We start from the raw sequence: 22,879 nt of genomic DNA, 5'->3' as shown, positions 1-22,879 counted from the left end.
AAACGCAAGCTTGGTCCACTAGTTGGTTATCAGCAGTATGACAGAGTAGTGAAACGCAAGCTTGGTCAACTAGTTGGTTACCAGCAGTATAACAGAGTAGTGAAACGCAAGCTTGGTCCACTAGTTGGTTACCAGCAGTATAACAGAGATGTGAAACACATGCTTGGTCCACTAGTTGGTTACCAGCAGGATAACAGAGTTGTGATACACAAGCTTGGTCCACTAGTTGGTTACCAGCAATATAACAGAGTAGTGAAACACAAGCTTGGTCCACTAGTTGGTTACCAGCAGTATAACATAGTAGTGAAACACAAGCTTGGTCCACTAGTTGGTTACCAGCAGTATAACAGAGTAGTGAAACAGATGCTTGGTCCACTAGTTGGTTACCAGCAGGATAACAGAGTTGTGAAACACATGCTTGGTCCACTAGTTGGTTACCAGCAGTATAACAGAGTTGTGAAACACAAGCTTGGTAGTTGGTTACCAGCAGTATAACAGAGTAGTGAAACACAAGCTTGGTCCACTAGTTGGTTACCAGCAGTATAACAGAGTAGTGAAACACAAGCTTGGTCCACTAGTTGGTTACCAGCAGTATGACAGGGTTGTGAAACACAAGCTTGGTCCACTAGTTGGTTACCAGCAGTATGACAGAGTTGTGAAACACAAGCTTGGTCCACTAGTTGGTTACCAGCAGTATAACAGAGTAGTGAAACACGAGCTTGGTCCACTAGTTGGTTACCAGCAGTATAACAGGGTTGTGAAACACAAGCTTGGTCCACTAGTTGGTTACCAGCAGTATGACAGAGTTGTGAAACACATGATGTTACTGCTTGTGCACTGAACAAACTGTACCATGTTAACATTCTCCATAATTATCTGCTGAAATGCACTTTGAAGAGAAACAAGAGCAGGATACAGACCCAAGTGTGAGACCTGCAATGGCTCTTCTATGTATACTAGATCACTATAACTATGCATGTGGTCTGTTGTAGCTGTACACCTATAAAACATGGGAATACTGCATGACAAAGTAATCTCACAATGAAGCCAGAAGTCAGCATTTTCAAATAGGAGTGCCAGGTACATGGCATGGATGCAGAACATTTATTTTTCTGTGAGAGTCAGTCATTTCACGCACCACTGTCACTGATTATGGGCATGACAACGTAAGACTCCGTGAAAAAATCCCAATTGATTCATTAAAAGGTTTTGTGACAGACAGTGGTGACATCATTAGCTTGCAACCTGAATTGGACGTGGATGGTGACCTATTGCCAACATGATAAACCCTGGTCTTCCAAACACATTCGATTATTATGGAACACACAGGTTCTGTTTGAGACATCAGCCTCATGGCAAATAAAATATTAGAAAGGAGGAAATGGCAGATGAATATATTTTGGTGAATGGGAAAAGTGTGCTTTATTTCTAGAGAAAGAGTTCCGTCAAAATATTAGTTGACACTTACTGAGACGACTTGCTGAGCACAGAGGCTGCATACATGCTAATGTGAAATAGACTCTTGCATATTTATACAAGCTGCATATGCTACAACACATTACAAAATAATTCAGATTAGAAATTAAGACACTCACCACCAGGATCCGATACGAACGTTTGTAGAAGTTCATATAGATATATGTACTTCGATGCCATTATGTTTTCACTGACTTTGAACAATTCTCAATACAATGCATGGCTGGCCTTTCATGCTTTAACTAAAAATGCCCAGTAGCAGATAGTCTGAACGATGCACTAGCATCCATTCAGAGATACATTATAGGTATATGACCAAAGAAGAGCAGAGAATGGCGTAAACAGAGCCATAAAAATGCTCACACGGAAAGGCAGAGGAATAGAAAATATTCCAACAACAAAGGATACAGTAGTCCATTGAAATGTTCTTTGTGTTGGATACGAATCAGACCTTGGCATTGTACAATAGAAGGACGATTGGGTGGCAGGTAAAATGTATGATATTAACCAGCTGCAAAGGACACTGCACAAAAACACAACAATCTGCAAGTGTGGTGGGTGTGGTCAAGAATAGGAAATCTATGATTGGCAGGGCCTGATACCCCCCACATCAACTCGGGCGTTGCTATATAAAATGTAAAATAGGAATTATAAAGTGAATAATTGTAGCTGCATGCACCATATGGAACTAATGTTGCATTACATGTTTTATTTGTAACAGTTAACTTCAAAGTTAATCGATCTCATTTATAATCTTTGCATAATTATGTTTAGCTCGAGAATATAAAAATTGCAATGTGCTGGTACTCCATGTAAACTGTGGCTTTTCCAGTAATCCATGGTAAAATAAACAGAAAGTAGACAAATCTACTTCAAATATTCACCAAAACAGCAGTGAGTTTTTCAGTTTCAATGAATTATTGATAGACAAAGCGGGGAGGGATTTAGCTCAGTCGGTTGAGTGCTTGCTTGAGGTGCTTGAGTCGCAGGATCGAATTACCTTGGAGTATTCATTCAACTGATTGGGTTTTTTCCCATTCCAACCAGTGCACCACAACTGGACAAAGGCCGTGCTTTCCTGTCTGTGGAAAAGTGCATGTAAAAGATCCCTTGCTGCATTAAGAAAAATATTGTGGGTTTCCTCTGATGACTATGTGTCAGAATTACCAAATGTTTGACATCCAATAGCCGATGATTGTACTCCTGTGGTGTCATTAAACAAAACAAACTTTAACTTTTTGATAGACATAGCGTACAAAATATGTTCCAATCTGTTAGTTGACCACTACAGATTTTCTGATAAAATTTATACTTTTTACTTGTAAAATAATTATTTTATTATATTTATTTTATATCTTTGAATGTATAATCTTCACAGTTCAAAATAAATATCAATTAATTTTTTTTTTAGCAACTTTGAGAGAGTCTCCTTACAAATTTATGTTGATTTTTTTTTCAGGGTGTGTATGTGTGCATTTGCCCCCAACCCTCTCATGCGCATATGAATATGTTGGTTGGGTGGGAATTTCTGGGAAATATTTTCCTATATGTAACAAGGTTCGCACATGCTTGAAAAAGCCCTAAATTTGAAGGGTTGCCCTAAAAAGTCCCTATTTTGATGATCTAGCCCTAAAAAGCCCTATATTTTGCGGGCAAGTTCACAAAAGACCCTAAATTGGGCCATATAAGCCCTGAAATTGATAGACATTTTTCTTCTTCTGGATAATTGCCAAAAATTCAGCGATATCCACTTTCATTTGTTGATCGATATGCTCGCTCGAACGTTGTGTAAACAGTGCCAAAATTATCCCAACGATTCATTCGTAAAACATCGTCAATGTTTGGTATTGTTTGTAGTTCTAAGGATTCATTCGTAACTTTCGGGGAGCGCTTGATTGGTCATTCTAAAACGAAACAAGTTTCTAAAATACTAATCAAGAGTCTTAATCTCGGTGCAAACTAAATAAAACGGAATATTCTAAAATTATCTGAACTGAATCAGACATTTATGCCTATGTGGATTCTACGTATTTATGTTTATGAAAATGTGTGGGACAGTTCTCTGTCGATTCTGATGGCCCGCTTGAACACTCCCATTATTTTGTCGAGTTAGAAGGTCATTGCAAATGGCGGATAGCAAAGTTTTAGTCTTTGGCCGTTTTGAATTTGCTAACACTAAGACTTGTTGACTCATCGAAATGGGTAAATGTGTGTTTAACAACAGAAGGCAGACAACATACACGTGGGTAACAAAGGCAGAACACAAACATAGTCCGTATTGTAAATGTTGTAAGAAACTTATAGATCTCGGAAAGATGGGCGAGGGTGTGTTAATGTCGCATGAAAGAAGTGAAAAACATAAAACTTATTATCACTCAACTGTTGTGCAGCAATCTGTTGTTAACTTTACCATACCAAAACGTCCCAGGACAACGCCCCCTGTTGGCTCTTCCGCCCCATCGACTAGTAAAAGTGTTCAAGATTATGTACCAAAAAACAATGTTTTGAAATCAGAAATTTTATGGACAGTCCAAACAATTGTTACACACAATTCTTACAAATCAAATGAAATAACAGGAAACCTTTTCAAAACGATGTTTCCAGATAGCAACATTGCAGACAAATTCCATTGTGGGGAGCGGAAAACTGCGTATCTAGCTGTTTATGGAATTGCAGAACATTTAAAATCCTTATTATTACAGGACATAAAGGGCTACTTTGTAGTCCTCTTTGATGAAAGTCTGAATAAAAAATCTCAGTCAAAACAAATGGATTTCCATGTGAGATACTGGTGTGATAACAAAGTAGTTTCTCGTTACCTGGAGTCTGTGTTTATGGGCCACGGCACAGCCATCAACATGGTAGAACATTTTAATCAAGGAATAAAAGATCTAAAACTCCATGAAAAAGATATGCTGCAAATATTTATGGATGGACCTAATGTTAACTGGAGTTTTTTCGAACTCATTAACAAACAATTTAAGAAGGATTATGATGTTACTCTGATAAACATTGGATCGTGTGGCTTGCACATAATGCACAATGCCTTTAAAACTGGTGCACAAGCAACAGGATGGGGACTTTCTTCTTTGTTATCGAGTCTCTAGTATCTTTTCAAACAGTCCAGCTAGGAGAGAGGACTATCAGAGAGTTACAGGTTGTAGTGTTATGCCCCTAAAATTTGTCAATCATCGCTGGATGGAAAATGCTCCTGTGTGTGAGAGGACCCTTCTCATATGGGAGAACCTTGTTACATATGTGAAGCAAGTTGAGGAGAAAGTGTTAACCTTTAGACTACTGGATTAATTTTTTACAAAAACCACGTTGAGTGGGTACAAGTTTATAATTTTTACTCACATATATTCACTTAAATGTTTTTTAAATACATGAAATAAAGTTCATATATGAATAGGTAAGTATTATTTTCGTGTCTTTTTTGTGTGTAATTTTTATTATTTTAGATCGGCTAATTGATTAAAATTAGGCAAAAAATCGAAAAATTTGCGTTTACTTACTGGCATTTGTGGCCAGCTGTCCAGTATTTATGTCCATTATTCCCGATAACAGTGGTTTTCTGACCAGATTTTTTTTTTAAACCCGAACTAAGATTCATATTGCAATATTTGGTAATTTTCATTGTTGGTAAAACGATCAAATTTATTATCAAATTAGCTGTCACAATCAGCTATCGATCCCTGAAAATGACCGCGACGTGCCGCCATTGTTGTCAAGCGAAAATACTTGCCGAAAACCACTTTTTGAACTCAAAATTTCAAGGTATTTTCAACTGAAAAAATCAAAACAAAAGCCACCATTTTGAAAAAAAATCTTTTTTCTTTAATTATATTTCCGTTTCCGGTGAGTGTCGTGTGCAAAACGGTGGGAAATATGAATTGGGGAATGCACTGTATACAGTGTACAGTATATCGACTGACGTGACGTCGGGCGAGATATCTCGCCTGCAGTAGTCAGAAGGTTAAGCAGACCAAGCAACAAGTCCTATGAAGTACTATCATTAAAAATAAGAGACCCATTAATCAAGCCCAAACTTGAGTTTTTTTTAGATACATTGCAATGCACTTGCAACCATTTCTTAGAAACTTTCAAGCTGATAGGCCTATGACACCCTTTCTGATGACTGACTTGTCTAACATAATTAGAATGATCATAAAAAAAATCCTGAAGTCTGATGTTGTTGATGCAGCAGAGGGGTCCAAGTTATTTTCCATTGATCTGGATGACAAGAAAGTATATGTCACATATTCCAAACTAGAGTTGGGATTTTCTGCTGAAAAAGCATTAAAGAATGCAGTCAAAGAAAAGTGTGTGAGTGACAAACAAGTTTTGGAGTTCAGAATGGAGTGACGTATTTTCATTGTGAAATTGTTAAATAAATTGCAAGAAAAGTTTCCTGTAACCTATTCTCTTGTGAGGAATTTATCAATGCTGAACCCAAAGGAAATGGTGTCAAGTAGCAGCCTGTGTAAATCTAAGTTAAAACATACACTAGCTTACTTAGTAAGTTGCAACAGGATTCTTGAAAGAGACTGTGATGAAATCATCAGACAATATAATAATAATAGATTTTTATTTCAGATCAGAGATCCATAGAATATATATAAACATCACATACAAAACCATATACAGCAGCTTGTGCCAGTGATTTACACATACAGATTTGAGGTACACAGTTGTACACCGCAGGTGGGCAAGTAGGTCGTTTGAAGTTGTTTCGATTCTGCTCTTCAGCAAATATGCTGTTGAGCGAAGTAAAGCGCCAAAGCTTTTTACTCGATGACTGATAAACATCTTGCTGCACTGTATGGTCGTCGTTGTCCGATCATCCATCGGTATGCATTATTATAACATATGTTAAGATCCTTCATGGTATCCTGTGTAAATTTCACCCATAATGCACCCGCGTACAAATTACTACAGTAACTCACAAATAATTGTTTTAACAGATTCTGAACATTTTGCAAAACCGCCGCAACAACATGTTTGCACGTACATAAAGGACTCTATACTGTCGTTTAATGTCTTTATCGTCTTTCATGTTTTTGCATATAATATGACCTAGATATTTATAGTTGTCAACAAATTTCAGTACGAACAGTTTTCAGATTTTAATCCCTATGAAGACAGATTAGATGATTTTTTCTGCCAGCACATGTCTGAAGACGAATATGTTAAAATTATGGGTGTTGTGAAAATGTGTTTAGTACTGTCACATAGGCAAGCAGCAGTAGAAAGAGGTTTTTCAGTAAACAAAGAGGTGGAGGTATAGAGAATTTGCAAGAACAATCACTTGTTGCTCAGCCATTAATTTGTGACTGTCCAATCTGTGTTTTGAATGTTCCCATTACGAAAGAACTACTTTTAAGTGCTTCTCTCTCAAGACAAAGGTACGAAGCATACCTGCAGGAACAAAAGGACAAAAAGAAAACAGAGTCAGAGAAAAAGAAAACATCTAGAAGATTCTATAGAGGAACTCAAACAGCAAGTTAAACAAGCAAAACTAGACACAGAATCCCTGACTAAAACAGCTGATGAATATTCCATTAGGGCAGAGAAAGAGAGGAACCTGTCATTTGTAACAAAATCCAGTTGTTTAAGGGAAAGGGCAAAAGAGAAGATGGCATTTTCTCTTGATTTGGAGGTTAAACTGAAGGATAAACTTGAGGAATTAAAGAAATAAAGGTTTTTATTTACCTGAAAATGTCCCTAAATTTTACTTAAATTGACCCTAAAAAGACCCTAAATTTAGGTTTGATATTTCTGTATGAACCATGTGTAATACAGGTTTATCTAGTAGTGCATTTGTAATATGGTGTTAGCCAGAGATTAATTAAACCTGGTCATATGCAAAGCACATAACTCATGGGTTAACCTAGGCATGAGAAAGTGGTCCACAGTCTTTTGAGTGGAAACCTGCAATAGGTAGCAAAGGATCTTTTATATGCACCATCCAACAGACATGATAGTACATACCAAGGCCTTTGACATACCAGATGCGGTGCACTGGCTGGAATGGGAAATAGCCCAATGGGTCCACTGATGTGGATCAATCCTAGACCGACTGCGCATCATGCGAGCGCTTCACCACTGAGCCACATCACAACGCTCTAAGACTGTGTCAGAATTACCAAATATTTGACATCCAGTAGGCAATGTTCAATAAATGAATGTGATCTAGTGGTGTTGTTAAACACTACAAACTAACTGTTATCATAAAATGTATTTACACATCAATTGTTTCATTGAATGATTCATTTATTATCAACAGCAATTTATTTCCAGACTGTACTCGACCTATCCTGACAGGACCATATCAGATCCCCAAAAGTGCATGGAAAGCCAAAGGATTCACACTTGATGATAGAATGCTGAATAACATTCTACTTGACCTTCGTAGTGGGTTGCAGTATTTTGAGACTAACACAGCTGATAGCTATATACAGGCATGTAAAACCATCCAGAATTTTATGTTGTTGTTTTTAAAGTTGATATACACTTTGTTCATTCTTTACTTTTTTCCATCCTTCTTTTTTATCTTTCTTCTTTGAAACGTTTATTGTTCATCCATCAAATACCCAATGCTCTACGATGCTAATTGATGCACATTCAGTATGGGTTCGTCCAGTTGTTGCTACAGTAAATTTGGTTATGAATTTAAGCCCTTCAATTCTCATCCCAGCTACGTATGTATGAGTTGAAAGTGACACAATACAATTGTCAGTTTGCAACCTTTCTTCTAAAACTGCCCTAGAATCCAGGTATTGCCTAGACTTTACTGATCATCGTTTCAGGGTGTACAAAAGGATTATTGAGCCATAAAATATTGATGAATATAACCGCTTAGGTGGTGTTGGGTAAAGGTTTAGCGAAAGATCAGCTGGGTCTGTGTCGTAATTAGAGAAACAATAACAGGTGTCTGTTACAGAGATAAATACTGGATATCTATGTTACACCATACACAGGTACTTTAGGTTGCTGGTTATGGATGTTGATGCACATCCGGGCCAGCTCATGGTGATATTTTCCATGTTTTGTAGGAGAATGAATGATGAAGGTAACAGTCAGCAGGAAATTTGTAAACTTGACTTCATATTTTTGAATTAATTGATCGATTATTCATGAAGTAGGCTGCATTCAGCGACGGCGAATGATGGAAACTTCCCGAACTATTTTGACTGTTCTCAAAAAGGTTATTCGGTTTCACTTGTTAAGTAAAAAAAAAAAAAAAAAAGTCTAGCAAACGTAAGCCACAAACACTTAGCTGAAATTTAGCCAATGGGATCAGGTAAAAATGGCGAAAACGGAATCGATTTGGCAAAAACATACCTCAAAGTATTGGCTCAGAATTGTTAAAATGGCAGCCTACCTTTTAAACATATTCTTATTGTTGCATATAATAAACAGGAACCATTCATAACTATCCATCCTGCCTCTCGTGTGCAGGTCTACACCAAAATACAATTATTTAACATTTTAAACAAACTTCATTTTTATTATTTTTATTTTACCCTAACCCGGACCGGTTACACTGATACATTTTGATAGAGTATGTCATGAACCCCCTCCCTCCCATATGCTCTTTGCATGTGATATTCAACCCCTCCCATTCATAGCGGCATACTTATTTTATTTAGATGTCCAATAACCTATTAACATCATAAAAGTAACAACAAAAAGGTTTACAGCGTCAATACATTGTATTGGTGTCATTAGGTTTATATGATTTGTTCTTTTTATGAACTTTAAAAAAAACCCTCGCACATCAAGATAAAATACATTTCATATATGAACAAATGATAGAAAATTTGTAAGCACATGAATGTAAAAATTAAATATATTAAAGGGACATTCCTGAGTTGCTGCAATTTTTAAGATGTTATCGACTAACAGACTTTTTAACGATTGTATTTACAGATCGTTGTAATATTTGTACTAGGTTAAATTTCATTTTATTTCCTAAAATATTTTGGTTTTTTTTTGTACGTACAAAATTATTTGAAGACAAAATCCAATTTGGGCTTCTTACAAATATTAAGACGACCAAAAATGTATTGAATATATATAACAAGAAAATATATATCTAATATGTAAATTTAATCGTAGAAACAGGGGTTAAATTTTTTTTTTTTTACCACTATCCCAAAGGAATAGTGAATTTCAAACAACACAATTTTTTCGAAAATGTACTATCCCTTCAATTATTAATGTACCACTAGTTTTCCTGACTCTGCTACGTTGCCCTGTACAACATTGCGTAACGAACAATTGTTTATATATATACCAGTCTATGCATTACTGCTTACTAGCTGAAATTACAAACGAACGCACTCCAAACATTAGTCTCGATCAAAAATACATTTATTTTGTACCGGTAAGTGCATGAGAAAGGTCTTAGTAGTGCGAGGATTTGTTCTGCAGAAACATGTAGCTGAAGAAAAAGAATAAGCGGAATAGTCGCAGGTGATTTTCGGTATTCCGTGCTTTATTTTCACTTTCATGATGGAATGTTGGAAGAATTGTTTTACTATTCCATTTTGAAATTTACTATTTGTGGAATAGTGTACAATTCGACCCCTGAGAAATATTTCATTAGTCGGAAACAACTTATAATGCAGCAAACTCACAAATGTCCCTTTAATAAGACAATATTTTTCATAAAGGTACAAAGTTGATCTTACGTAACCTACAGCAAATGCTACTCGTACTTAATTATGGATTCATGTAATTAAATTACTACCGATAATGTATTAAGCACTCCAGGAAGACAAAAGCATAATTGTAAACATTTTTATTAATATATATATATATATTTATATAATTATTATTATTATTATTATTATTATTTATTGGGGGGTGGGGGGGCAGACATAAAAAAAGAAATTGTTTCCATTATAGCCATAGATTTTGGTGCCGTTTCAGTCAACGCTAGGTTCCGTTTCAGTCAACGCTAGGTTTTGTTTTGTCTGATGTTTACACTTGGACTCGTTTTGACACCGTTTCATTCTAATGTGCATAATGTTATCAGCGCATGCACATTTCGTGACCCAGTTGCACATGATGGACTTCTTTTCACTTTCTATTTTTGTTCAAGAGAAAGTGTTGTTTCAACAAAAGGACATAGTTTTTATACAAGTCTTTGTTGAAGACTTAAAACCCCAAAGTGTGAGACTGATATGGACTGTATGGTGCAAAAACAGAAAAAAAGAAAAGAAAAGAGAAAGATTATTTTGGGTGTGTAATTTTACCCTAGAATTATTTTTGGATATGTAATTTTACCCGTTTACCTTGCTGGCAGAAACACTGCTATATATGGACGGTTTGTTGCAATTTGTCATTCATTTTGGAATTGAATGTTATATTTTTGATGTTCATGCGATGATAAACACCAAAACTGTTTTACACACTTATGTATGAACGACTTTGCGCTAACGGGCTACACCATTCATACAGTGTGTAAAATGGTTTAGATGTTTATCATTGCATGAACATCAAAAATATAACGTTCAATTATTATAATTCTAAATGCATTAGTATTGCCATTTACAAAATTATATTTTGATTTGTTGAGCATCCTCTGCTATAACTTCTAATAGAAGCTTCGTTTTTGTGGCCTGTCATATACATTATGTGTCTCAGTTCAAAACCGGAGTCGTGTAAAGTCTGATTTGTCACCTTCACTCACAGTGCAAATGAAATTGGGATAAAAATAGAAATGATGGAATCCTCGGGGATTCCCTTGTTTACTGAAAAAGTGCAGGTTTCACGTTCAAGGAAGAATGAACGTTGGTTTTTTAGATCACGTGATAGCATTTTAACCAATCAAGACGCATATTACAAAATAGTAATTAGAAAATAGAATTATTTAAAAATGGTTTGTTATTTCTTTAAGTTCATCAGGGAATGAACCACAAAACATATTCAAAGACTTTGAATTGGCGAATTCATTCATGCGGATAATTTTATATATTTTATATATATATCGAGATGTCTCTCGGGGCTGTTTTGGTCAGCAGTTGGATCACTCCAATGGGGGTGAGGCCGTTATGGTTTCTTCACCAGAGTTGACAATCCTCATGTGGTACGCTGGCTCCAGGGCTCGGCGCAAAATTTGTACATGTACAAATTTCCTGACACTGCCAGTCCTGTTGTTGCTTCAACAGGGATACGGGAGACTGCAGGTCTCTTGAGTGCTCCTGTGACTACACCGATGGTCAATCCTGACCTATACGATCGGGGTAGAGGTTCCAGGTGTTATCCCTCAACTGTGTGGGCGGAGCCTTATGTTCAGGGCCCGATGGCTTCTGGTCGTCCTCAGGGGCAGCCATGGGGGAAACCATGTTTCTCTTTCTGAAAGTTTCATGGCTTGGTTAGGAGAATAACCTCAGTTGGGGTTGATTACTCAGGCAGTCTCTCCACCACCGGGGTTTCCAGTGAGGCCTGGGATGTGCCAGTTTGCGGATTCGGTCATGCCGCATTGCCCTACCCACATCTTTTGAGAAGGTATCTTCTTTAGAAGAGGACTTCCCCTCTGAATTGGTTTGCGGTTCGGGGAAGGGTCGGTGATCGATTAGGTTCCCACGTTGGCCGACAATAAGCCAGAGGAGGATTATGATTACCAGGCGATCCTCACTTTTGTACGGGACTAAGTCCGACTGGTGTGCGAGTATGCAATTCCATTAGAGGAGGCTGTTCCCTCATACCAGGGTGTTTCTTTTCGAAACAGACCCTTAGTGATGGACTCTCCACAGCAAGATTTAGGCAAGAGTCGAACGAATCCATTGCGGAGATCGATGCGTTGATCACGGGTAGCAATCATATTTTGGGTGCTGTGGTGGAGGAGCTACCGGGAAACTTGTCTGCTATGAATGGTTTGTCCACGTCTTCGTATAAGACATTGTGAGGTACCTTCCTTTCACATCCAGCAGTCGTTTCCGCTAGGATGTTTTGGGCGTGTTTTGACCAACAGTCTATTTCTGTGTCAGGATCACTGCCTGGCGGGGCTGAGAGTGACAGGGGTAGTTAAAACCTACGTTCGTAGTCAATCAGTAAGGGAAACCTTACTTTTTGGGACCAATTTTAACTTGGGCATGGACCAGAAAGTGGCGAACTGCCAGAGGCAAGGCACCCAGGGGTGATTAGCAGCCAGGATGAGATTCCGTTAACAGATATTCCTGTGCGTGGCAGATTGTGCCATTTCGTTCAGTGTTGGCGTGAACTGCCAGATCTGGACCCATGGATTTTGTCAGTTGTCCGAGTTGGTTACAGGATTCATTTTCCATCACCCCTTCGCTGATGTCCTCTCCCAGTTACCTGTGCTGCTGTCTGCGGACAGATGAGTGCTTGTGGAGAAGATGGTTGTCAAGTTTCTCGACAAGGGAGCCATGCTGCAGGTGGATTTGGGCACTCTGTTCTTCACCCAGAAGGAGAATGGCGAGTGGCGGCTGATCCTAAACCTGAAGCTGCTGAATTCTTATGTTATTATTCCATCTATGAAGGTGGAGACGGTTCAGTTGGTCAGGGCTTTGCTTCAGGTTGGGAAATGGGCAGCATCTATCAATTTGAAGGATGCCTACCTGCTTGTACCGATCCATCAGGATTTTTGGAAGTACTTGCGGTTCCTCTAAAATGGCAGAGCATATGAATTTTGAGTTCTACCGTTCGGATTGGCTACAAGCCCTCATGTCTTTACTAGAGTAGTCAAGGTGGTGGTGGGGTGCGTGCATCTGTTGGGAATACAGATGCACAATTACCTGGACGACTGGTTAATTCCGGCTTCATCACAGACGGCATGTCTCGAGGGTGTGGAGCTTGTGATCGACATGATTCTCCAATTGTGGTTTATTCCCAATTGGGTCAAGTCGGAGTTGGTTCCGTCGCAGGTATTCACTTATCTCGGGTGGATTTCAATCTTGCGACGGATTTGCGCCTTCACTATTTCAAGACATTGACGCAATGTCTCGTTCTGGAGCAACACACAATAGTGCAAACGCTTCATGTGTTGTTAGACCATCTCGATTTGCGGTTCTGACGGCTCAAAAGACTGCTTCAATGGCATTTGTCCTGAGTGTGGGATGGTCTCAATTGGAATTTTGTGATACCACTGGGGCAATCTGATTAAAATTAGCTCTACTGGGTCTAGACAGTAGATCTAACAGGATTGCGTGGACTCCAATGTCCAGGTGATATTTCATCTATAAATAACAATTTAAATATCGACCAATTACACTTCGCCTTTTATAGCGTTATTCGGAGCATACAAATTCTAAAAATATCAGGCGAGATTATTTATGCAATAGGTGAACTTGTTGGTCTATTTCAACATTGAAAAAACAGGGGGAAAAGTGCAGTAATAAACTCTGGATTGTATACTAGTTTAAACAGATTTTATAGCTATACCATCATGGGTATTTTTTTCGTCTTGAAACAAATTTTATATAAAATGTTATATTGCAATTAGTTTCTGGCATACTTCGTAATTCACTCGAATTATTTCGTATACCCTTGGCATAATCCCGAATGTTTTCAAATTCTTTTCAAATCACTGGCATGATTTTGGAAGTAAGGTTTTGATTGGTCGAATGAAAGGTCAACTGGACATGAGCTGCTGTTAGATCCACATGTAAAAGTGGACCTAATTTTAATTAGATTGCCATTGGGGCCTTGGTTCGTTAACCGATCCAAGAGTGCCTAGTGGACAATTGTTTGTCCCAGGTCATTCGTTACACCCACTTTCTATGGAGTTGGTCCTGTTTACCGATGCTTCCCTCGAGGGGTTCGGTGCACACCTTTTGGACCAACATCTGTCAGGGGTGTGGACTGCTTCCAAATGGAGTCACCATATCAACCTATTAGAGATGGAAGCGGTGTGTCGAGCTTGTCTCTATTTCCGGAATGTTGTCAACTTTGTTGAGGTCGGACAACACATCAGTTGTTACATATCTTAATCGGTGGAGAGGCACCAAATCCGTGTTGCTGAGTTGTGTGGCATTCGAGATCCTGGAGTGGTGTGATGGTTGGGGAGTGGTATTATCGACCAGACACATTCCATCATCCGTGAATGTCTTGGCGGACGCCTTGAGTCGCGGTTCACACATCCAGACAGAGTGGATGCTGCACAGGGAGGTGGCTTACCGAGTTGTTCTGTTGTCCACAGCTCGATATGTTTATCACTCGACTGAACAACCAGTTGCCAGTGTTTGTGTTGCTGGTTCCCAACACACTGGCACTGGAGTACAATGCGTTGAGCATGGACTGGATGGGACTGCATTTTTACACACCCACCCCCTCACACACACCCCAATCATCCCCCCCCCCCCCCCCCCCCCCGCCGGTTCTACTTAGCAAGGTTCTGGCCAAGATCAGACGGCAACCCTGCAAACAGTGGTCTCAAATTTTGTTCCTCAATAAGAACCAAAATTGTTCTGAATGTGCAGTTTAAATATCACTTGACCTGACTGAAATTTTAAACCGAGTGCTTTCATAATCAGGTTAGGTCAGGTCATAGGATTTAACGTGCACGTTCAGAGCAATCTGTTTTAGTGCACGCCTGTCATGGGCACAGGTGCTGGCCTCAGCTGGCTCCTCTGTCCAGGACAGGAAAGGGTTGTGGTGGGTGGGAGAGGGGACTGGCACATGTAAGAGAGTAGCACGTCCAATCGGTAGCAGGTGGAGGTGGTTTTGGTGGTGTGGCATTTGGAATATCACGTAGGGATTCATCTTCATAAATCAAGGCTAATATTCGTTCCTCGTATTCAGCCTTGATACATGTCGTCAAGAAATTGTGCCACAAAATACTTAAATTTGATTGGATGCGATGAGATCTGATTGCAATGAATCGCAACGCTCCTTATAGATTCCCTTGTTATTGCAAACAAAGATGGCAGCATCAGCGTCCGGCAGTTAATTTTTGATATTGCTTCCATGATTGTCACATGTTACCGATGCTGTGATTGGTCAGCAATGTCATCGTGTAAGGGACATAATCGGTGTTACAAATTTTCTTCCAATAGAGGGCGCTAGTAGTGGATATCAGTAATCTTGACTACATGTATCAAGGCTGAATACGAGGAACGAATATTAGCCTTGATTTATGAAGATGGTAGGGATTAAGCCAAATTGAATGTAGGAAATTTTACGCATTTTTAAAAGGTCCGCCTAAATGGAAATGGGGAGCTATATATATTTTTGAACTTAGTATGCTGAGTGTAGCTCGTTACTGGGACCTAGTTGGTGTTGAGATGTCTCCCCAGGTTGCCAATAGTGGCCCTTAAAAGGGCCTGATCTGTTCAGAAAAGGAAATATTCACTTGGTTTCACACACACACACACACACACACACACACACACACACACCGATTGCCACATTCAGTAAAAATTGTAGGCATTAGGAAAGCGCATAAAAAAGATCCCTTGCTACATTAGAAAAAAAAGTAGTGGGGTTTCCTCTGATGACAAGGTGGTGTTTGACATCCAATAGCCTATGATCAATGTATTCTAGTGGTGTCATTAAACAATACACTTTAACTTCTAACAATATAAAGTACAGATAAATGTTCATAAAAGGTAAATTTTTAAAGAACACCACAGTAAAAACAAGTAATATAAACAAATATTATGTACCGGCTTCGGTGGCGTCGTAATTAGGCCATCGGTCTACAGGCTGGTAGGTACTGGGTTCGGATCCCAGCCAAGGCATGGGATTTTTAATCCAGATACCGACTCCAAACCCTGAGTGAGTGCTCTGCAAGGCTCAATGTAAACCACTTGCACCGACCAGTGATCCATGACTTGCTCAACAAAGGCCATCGTTTGTGCTATCCTGTCTATGGGAAGCACAAATAAAAGATCCCTTGCTGCCTATCGTAAAAAAGAGTAGCCTATGTTTCCTGTAAAAAAAATAGTGTCAGACTGACCATATGTTTGACGTCCAATAGCCGATGATAAGATAAAAAATCAATGTGCTCTAGTGGCGTCGTTAAATAAAAGAAACTTTACAAATATTATGCAGTAACACGAAAATAACTGTGATTTGGCATAGATGATAAAACGTTCTCAATTTCATGTCGGCTTTTTCTTTGACCTAGAAGCCCAAGTCAAAACTAAAACAATATCTATTTCTCAAGCAGCTCGCGCGTCTTGTATCATGGACAGTTCTAACAGATTGTCTGGGTCACTATAATGGATTAAGTACTAGCCAGTGCTCTGTTCCACGATAGTCTTCACAATAACTATCATCTTTTGGATATAAATTAATAAATTAATTGTGCTAAATAATACTAACTACATTTTTAGGGGTGATTTTAAAAAGTCAATGCAATAATTTGAATAAACAAAATCATGGGCTCCGTTTCTTTGATGTTTGATCTCCCCGAGCAGTATGGTCTAATCGTGTGTGTGTGTGTGTGTGTGTGTGTTTGAGAGAGAGAGAGAGAGAGATTAGATGATGTCACACTGTTGCAGCATGCCACCTTCATTGTATGTGACAATCGGTTGAATCGACCGTTGCCAAGCATGCAAATCGGGCCAGTTGTTCAAACATTAATCACTGTGTAACCATTAGTTAAGAGAAATTATTAAAACCAAATATTAAATGACTATAAAGAACAATTGAAAAATATATTAAAATTTGACTTAGAACAGCATAATTAAAAATATATTAGGCTAACCCAGCAGTGGTGTAGGAAGCTGCCAAAAGGGCGGGGGGTGGGGGGTGAGCACACACACACATATATATATATATATATATATATATATATATATAAAGGTGGGGGGGGCAATATCAGTTGTGGGTAGCATAACGGTAAATAATTATTGGGTGGAGTCTTTTTTTTTTCGGGATGAGGGTAGGAATAGAGCCTGTAACTTACTTTGGTAAAAACAAAAGTCCCCTCTGATTACATGCCACATAAATGATGTCTAGACTTTCTTCTCTCTTTTTTTTTTGTTAATTCAAGATGTCTGTTGGTGCATTCTGGGATATTTAATTTCATTATTCATTATTGGAGTGGGGTTAAATTACTTAACCATTAAATGCGTTTTTGGTTAATATATCTTGATAATTTTATTTTATTCTACAAATACATAAAATATATCAGACACTACTGTAACGGTCTTTCTTCTTTGTCTTCTTATTATTTGGCTTTGAACTTACTGTATTAAATACCTGAAAAAGAGAATGAAATCCAAAGACAGTCCAAATATCATAAATTAAAAACAAAGTAAATTAAGTGTGGATGAAACCAATCTTCATCATCTCATTTATTTTTTACTTTATTGATTGATTGATTGATTTTTCTAGGAAGATAGGACAATTTACTATCATCACTGCTGATACATGTAGATCGCAACAATAAATAACATCCAGGTGCAGATATAAGTAGGGTTTTTTTTATTAAGGGGATAGGGGCAATCTAAATCTGTGCCTATACTTTATAAAAGCAGAGTATACATCTAAAATTTCAGTTGCTATATGTAGTACCGTAGCGTCATCTTCCATGTATATATTTTTTTTTTTTTACCAAAGATCCACAGAATTTTTTTTCTATAAAATTTAGGTAACGTTATTCTTATCAAGTCTTACCCATTGTCTGTCCCAGCACGAGGAATTCGCACCTCCAACCCCCCACCCCCATTAAAAAGCCTGCGTACGGGCCTGATATACTAGTACTTTCTTTATGTGATAGAACCAACTGGCCTAGCTGTGCCCCATCGCCGGCCCAATGACACCTATTTCCCCCCACCCCCCCCACCCCCCTTTTTTTTACAATAACCGGCCATCCCATATAACACGTGGAAAAGAGGGAATTAACACTCATGTACGGTATGGTGATTTGCTTCCTTTGAGAGTGTGTATTCGAGACGTCTGGAGTGTGTGTATTCGAGACCTCTGGTGCTTTGTAGTAAAGCAGGCAAATCAAGACCCTAAAAGAGAAATGTTTTGCATACTTCGGATTGTAGTTAGGTTGTGGGGAGCATAATTGTTTAAAACATGTCGTTTTAGGCAGGTTTCAGGGTTAAATTACATGTTACCTAATATATCTTTTGATAATTATATTTTATTTTACAAACTGAAATACACAAAATATACTAGATACTAAGTTATAAAGGTCTTATTTCATCTGCCGTATTATTTTATTTTTGAACTTACTGTATTAAACACCTTGGGGGTGGGGGGGGGGGGGTGTCCAGAAAGTGAAACTATAAAACAATAAATATAGCATGGATGAATCCAATCTTCAGACTGCTGTTGTTTCTCCACTCTCGCTGCACTGTGAATTTTATGTGTGAGACAAAATTTGAATAAAAATGTGCTTTTTTGGTTGTTTTGGGTTTTTTTTTTTTAAATTGTCACAATATTGTAAATACTAATCAAAATGAAAAGTGATAGAAAGAATAAACCAGTAACAATAACAGCCCCAGATAAAACCTGTACCCAAGTTCCTTTTTGAAAATACGCCAGCTCACATATTAACAAAGCAGCGCACAAACGATCGGCGATCGTTGGTCAAATCGGCAGTAAAGAAGTATACAATGTTATTGATACAGCTAGTAGAGAAAATGTAATAGGGGGTTAGAGATAATATACCGGGCCTATAACAACAGCACCAGATAAAACCTGTATCCAAGATCCTTTAGGAAATGACGCTAACTCACATTAATTAAACAAAACAGCTCGCAGACGAAACGATGGTTCGGATCGTTGGAGAAATCGGCGGTAAACATGATATTGGTACAGCTAGAGGAGAAAGGGTAAATGGTGGCTAGAGAGAATATTCTTGCAACAACAACAACAACAGCTCTACCGAAGTTCCTTTTGGAAATCACGCCAACTCTCATATTGACAAATCAGCACACAAACAACCGGCGATCGTTGGGATCGTTGGTCAAATCGACGGTAAACAGAATGATATTGGTACAGCTAGTGAAAAGGTAAATGGGGTTAGATGTAACATATTTGCAGCAACAACATCCCCATATAAAACCTCTTCCAGGCACGTGTAGCACACACCCCTCCCACTTGTGGACGAATATGTATGGGGTTTTTTGTTTTTGTTTTTGTTTTTTTGTTTTTGTATAAATTTTTTGTCCTATATATAAATAAAGATTTTTTTAAACTTGCCTTGTGTCCCTTCCCCCACTAGAAACTGAGCCCCCTCCATTACAGATTGTACTCCAAACCCCCACACCCGGATCCTATCGAAAATCACTCCCAACGCATTTTTATATTAACAAAGCAGTTTGCAGACAAAACGACTAATGATCATTTGTCAAATCGGCGGTAAACATACATGTATAATGATATTGGTACAGATAGTGAAGAAAATGTAAACGGGGGCAAGAGGGAATATATCCACAATAAAAACAGCCTCAAATAAAAGCTGTACCCAAGTTCCTTTTGGACATCTATTAGCAAAGCAGCTTGCAGACCCGTGATCGTTTGGGCCGTTGGTAAATTCAGCCGCAAACATAATGATATTGAAGGCGCATGTGCACAGGGGTGTGCCTCAGGGTCTACCCTCCTCCCCCTTCCTTAATTTTCTTTTTAAAAATATTTTATTTGCGAAGCATGACATTCCCTAAAGACATCTCTCACCAGTCTAGACACCCGTACTCAATTTTCTGCACATGTGACTGTGTACATTGTTTTGTAACCCCCACCCCCCATAAACGTAGCTCGCCAGTCTAGACCACCACCCCCCATGCTAACATTATTTCATACGCACCTGCATTGGCAAAAACAGAAAAAGAAAAAAAGAAACAAATTTTAAAAAACACCCTAAATAATAATACATGTAATAATAATACAAATAAAATGAAGTTTTTGTTAGCCGCTTGTGACAAATGTCACGTAGGCAAGCCACATGCACATTTATTTGTTGATTTCACTTCTTTTCTCTCAAAACCGCAATACCCTACCCCTCCCCCTGTGTGTGAGTGAGCGAGCGAGTGTGTGTGTGTGTGTGTGTGTGTGAGTGAGTGAGCGAGTGTGTGTGTGTGTGTGTGTGTCTGTGTCTGAGAGTGTTTGTGTGTGTGTGTGAGTGAGTGAGTGAGTGTGTGTTTGTGTGTGTCTGAGAGTGTTTGTGTGTGTGTGAGAGTGTTTGTGTCTGAGAGTGTTTGTGTGTGTGAGAGTGTTTGTGTCTGAGAGTGTTTGTGTGTGTGAGTGTTTGTGTGTGTGAGTGTTTGTGTCTGAGAGTGTTTGTGTGTGTGAGTGTTTGTGTGTGTGAGTGTGTTTGTGTGTCTGAGAGTGTTTGTGTGTGTCTGAGAGTGTTTGTCGGTGTCTGAGAGTGTTTGTCGGTGTCTGAGAGTGTTTGTGCGTGTCGGAGAGTGTCTGTGTGTGTGTGTCTGTGTGTGTTTGTGTGTCTGTGTGTGTGTGTGTGTGTCTGTGTGTTTGTGTGTGTGTGTGTGTTTGTGTGTGTGTGTGTTTGTGTGTCTGTGAGTGTTTGTGTGTGTGTGAGTGTTTGTGTGTGTGTGTATATAAAGTTGTTGTATGTTGATACACATGCAAGACTGTTTGGACCCCATTCTTAATGAACCCCTGGATAACCTATATGATGAATCAAACTATTTTTAAAAGGTGAATACTTTTTGTATCCCCATTATACAAAGTGAGATATAGATTTCGATGTCGATCATTTTAAAAATTCTTCTTCTTAATTCTCTGATTTTTGCTTACAGGTTGACCTTCATCTACAGTTCCAGCTGCATGTGTTGAAGTGCAGTTCAAAGACAGAACCACCTGATGGCAGAAATTTCTACTTACATCGAACAGAGGGGATCGAACAGAACTTCAAACTGATTGTAAGTTTGAGCTTTTACTTCTGTAATTTTTTCACTAAAAATATTATATCCTCTTGGTGTGGGTTTTGAAGTGAATAAGCAACAATCTTGCGTAGTTTTGAAATAGCGATGTTTTTCTTGTTATTATTGACAGAGGCATAATCTAATGTATATATATAATTAAAATATAAACATTAAATTCAATACATAGTGCAATTTTCTTTCTTTTTTTAATTTATGTACACAGTAATATTCTAACCTTTTTAATGTAATATTGGTTTTGAAGCGGAATATCCAGATAACCTCTAAATGGCCAATATTCATGAAAAATAACTCCAAACAACTGTGTTGTAGTCAATAAGTTCCATATTAATAATATATGTCATAAATTACACCATTAAAAGAAATTTTAACCCTATTGTCACATGTAAACCATATAGCCCAGTAGTAAGTAGTAACATAATCACTATTTGCATATTGGAGTAAATCTGACAGCCCTTTGAATTTTTTTGTTTGTTGATTATTATTACTATTATTAAAACAAAATGTCCATAACACACTTTTCATGTTCATCAGATATTATTTTACTGTGTAGTATGCACTTGAACTTTCAGGCATCGAAATAAGTCGAGAACGGTCGTTCAGGTTACCGGGAGGTTACCACATGTTAGAAAAGTCCGGACTTTTCAACGGACAGTTCATCACGATAGCACCAATACAGCCACAATGACTTTGGCAATTGCCTAATACTATCTGGCCATCCATGAACAATTATTTGATATATAGTTCATGCGACACTGGATCATTAAGAGTTTCAGTTTGTATCTGGTGTATTCTCTCACTTGAGAACTGCACCAGGCTGACTTTGATATCCAAACTGGCCTCGGTGGCGTCGTGGTTAGGCCATCGGTCTACAGGCTGGTAGGTACTGGGTTCGGATCCCAGTTGAGGCATGGGATATTTAAATCAGATACTGACTCCAAACCCTGAGTGAGTGCTCCGCAAGGCTCAATGGGTAGATGTAAACCACTTGCACCGACCAGTGATCCATAACTGGTTCAACAAAGGCCATGGTTTGTGCTATCCTGCCTGTGGGAAGCGCAAATAAAAGATCCCTTGCTGCCTGTCGTAAAAAGAGTAGCCTATGTGGCGACAGCAGGTTTCCTCTAAAAAAACCAGTGTCAGAATGACCATATGTTTGACGTCCAATAGCCGATGATAAGATAAAAAAATCAACGTGCTCTAGTGGTGTCGTTAAATAAAACAAACTTTACTTTTGATATCCAAGTTGATTTCTTGTTTGTTTTGGGGGTTTGGTAGTCTTGACAGGCCATCTGCCATTAGCATTTCTTTTCCTGGTCTGTACAGAATTATAAGATCATAGTTCTGTAACCTTAGAAACATTCTCTGAAGCCTTGTGGGTGCTGACGTAAGGTTTTATAATTGGATCATCTCAAGCGCTTTGTGGTCACTTTCCACGACAAAGAGTTTTCCATATATGTATGTATGGAATCGTTCACAACCGAACACAACTGCCAGCAGCTCTATCTCTATGTTGGCATACCGCTGTTCAGTATCTGTAAGACTTTTCGAGGCGAATGTTATAGGTT

General features: G+C 38.5%; 2 protein-coding genes across 2 annotated transcripts in view; both read left to right on the top strand.

Annotated features, from left to right (window-relative positions):
- The window catches only part of LOC121383904, a 180,777-nt gene extending 169,096 nt beyond the window's left edge, over positions 1-11,681 (top strand). The window contains exons 14-15 of the mRNA XM_041514002.1: positions 7,777-7,937; positions 11,655-11,681. Of these exons, the coding sequence (XP_041369936.1) occupies positions 7,777-7,937; positions 11,655-11,681 (188 nt within the window). The remainder of the gene's footprint in view (positions 1-7,776; positions 7,938-11,654) is intronic.
- Positions 11,682-13,232: 1,551 nt separating this feature from the next.
- LOC121383903 overlaps positions 13,233-22,879 on the top strand; it is a 96,000-nt gene continuing 86,353 nt past the window's right edge. The window contains exons 1-2 of the mRNA XM_041514001.1: positions 13,233-13,373; positions 21,168-21,290. Coding sequence (XP_041369935.1) covers positions 13,233-13,373; positions 21,168-21,290 — 264 coding nt within the window. The remainder of the gene's footprint in view (positions 13,374-21,167; positions 21,291-22,879) is intronic.

This window comes from Gigantopelta aegis, chromosome 10, assembly GCF_016097555.1.
Source record: "Gigantopelta aegis isolate Gae_Host chromosome 10, Gae_host_genome, whole genome shotgun sequence".
NCBI classification, from domain to species: Eukaryota; Metazoa; Mollusca; class Gastropoda; order Neomphalida; family Peltospiridae; genus Gigantopelta; species Gigantopelta aegis.
The sequence above is the reverse complement of the archived record's forward strand: the minus strand, read 5'-3'. Positions and strand labels throughout refer to the sequence as shown.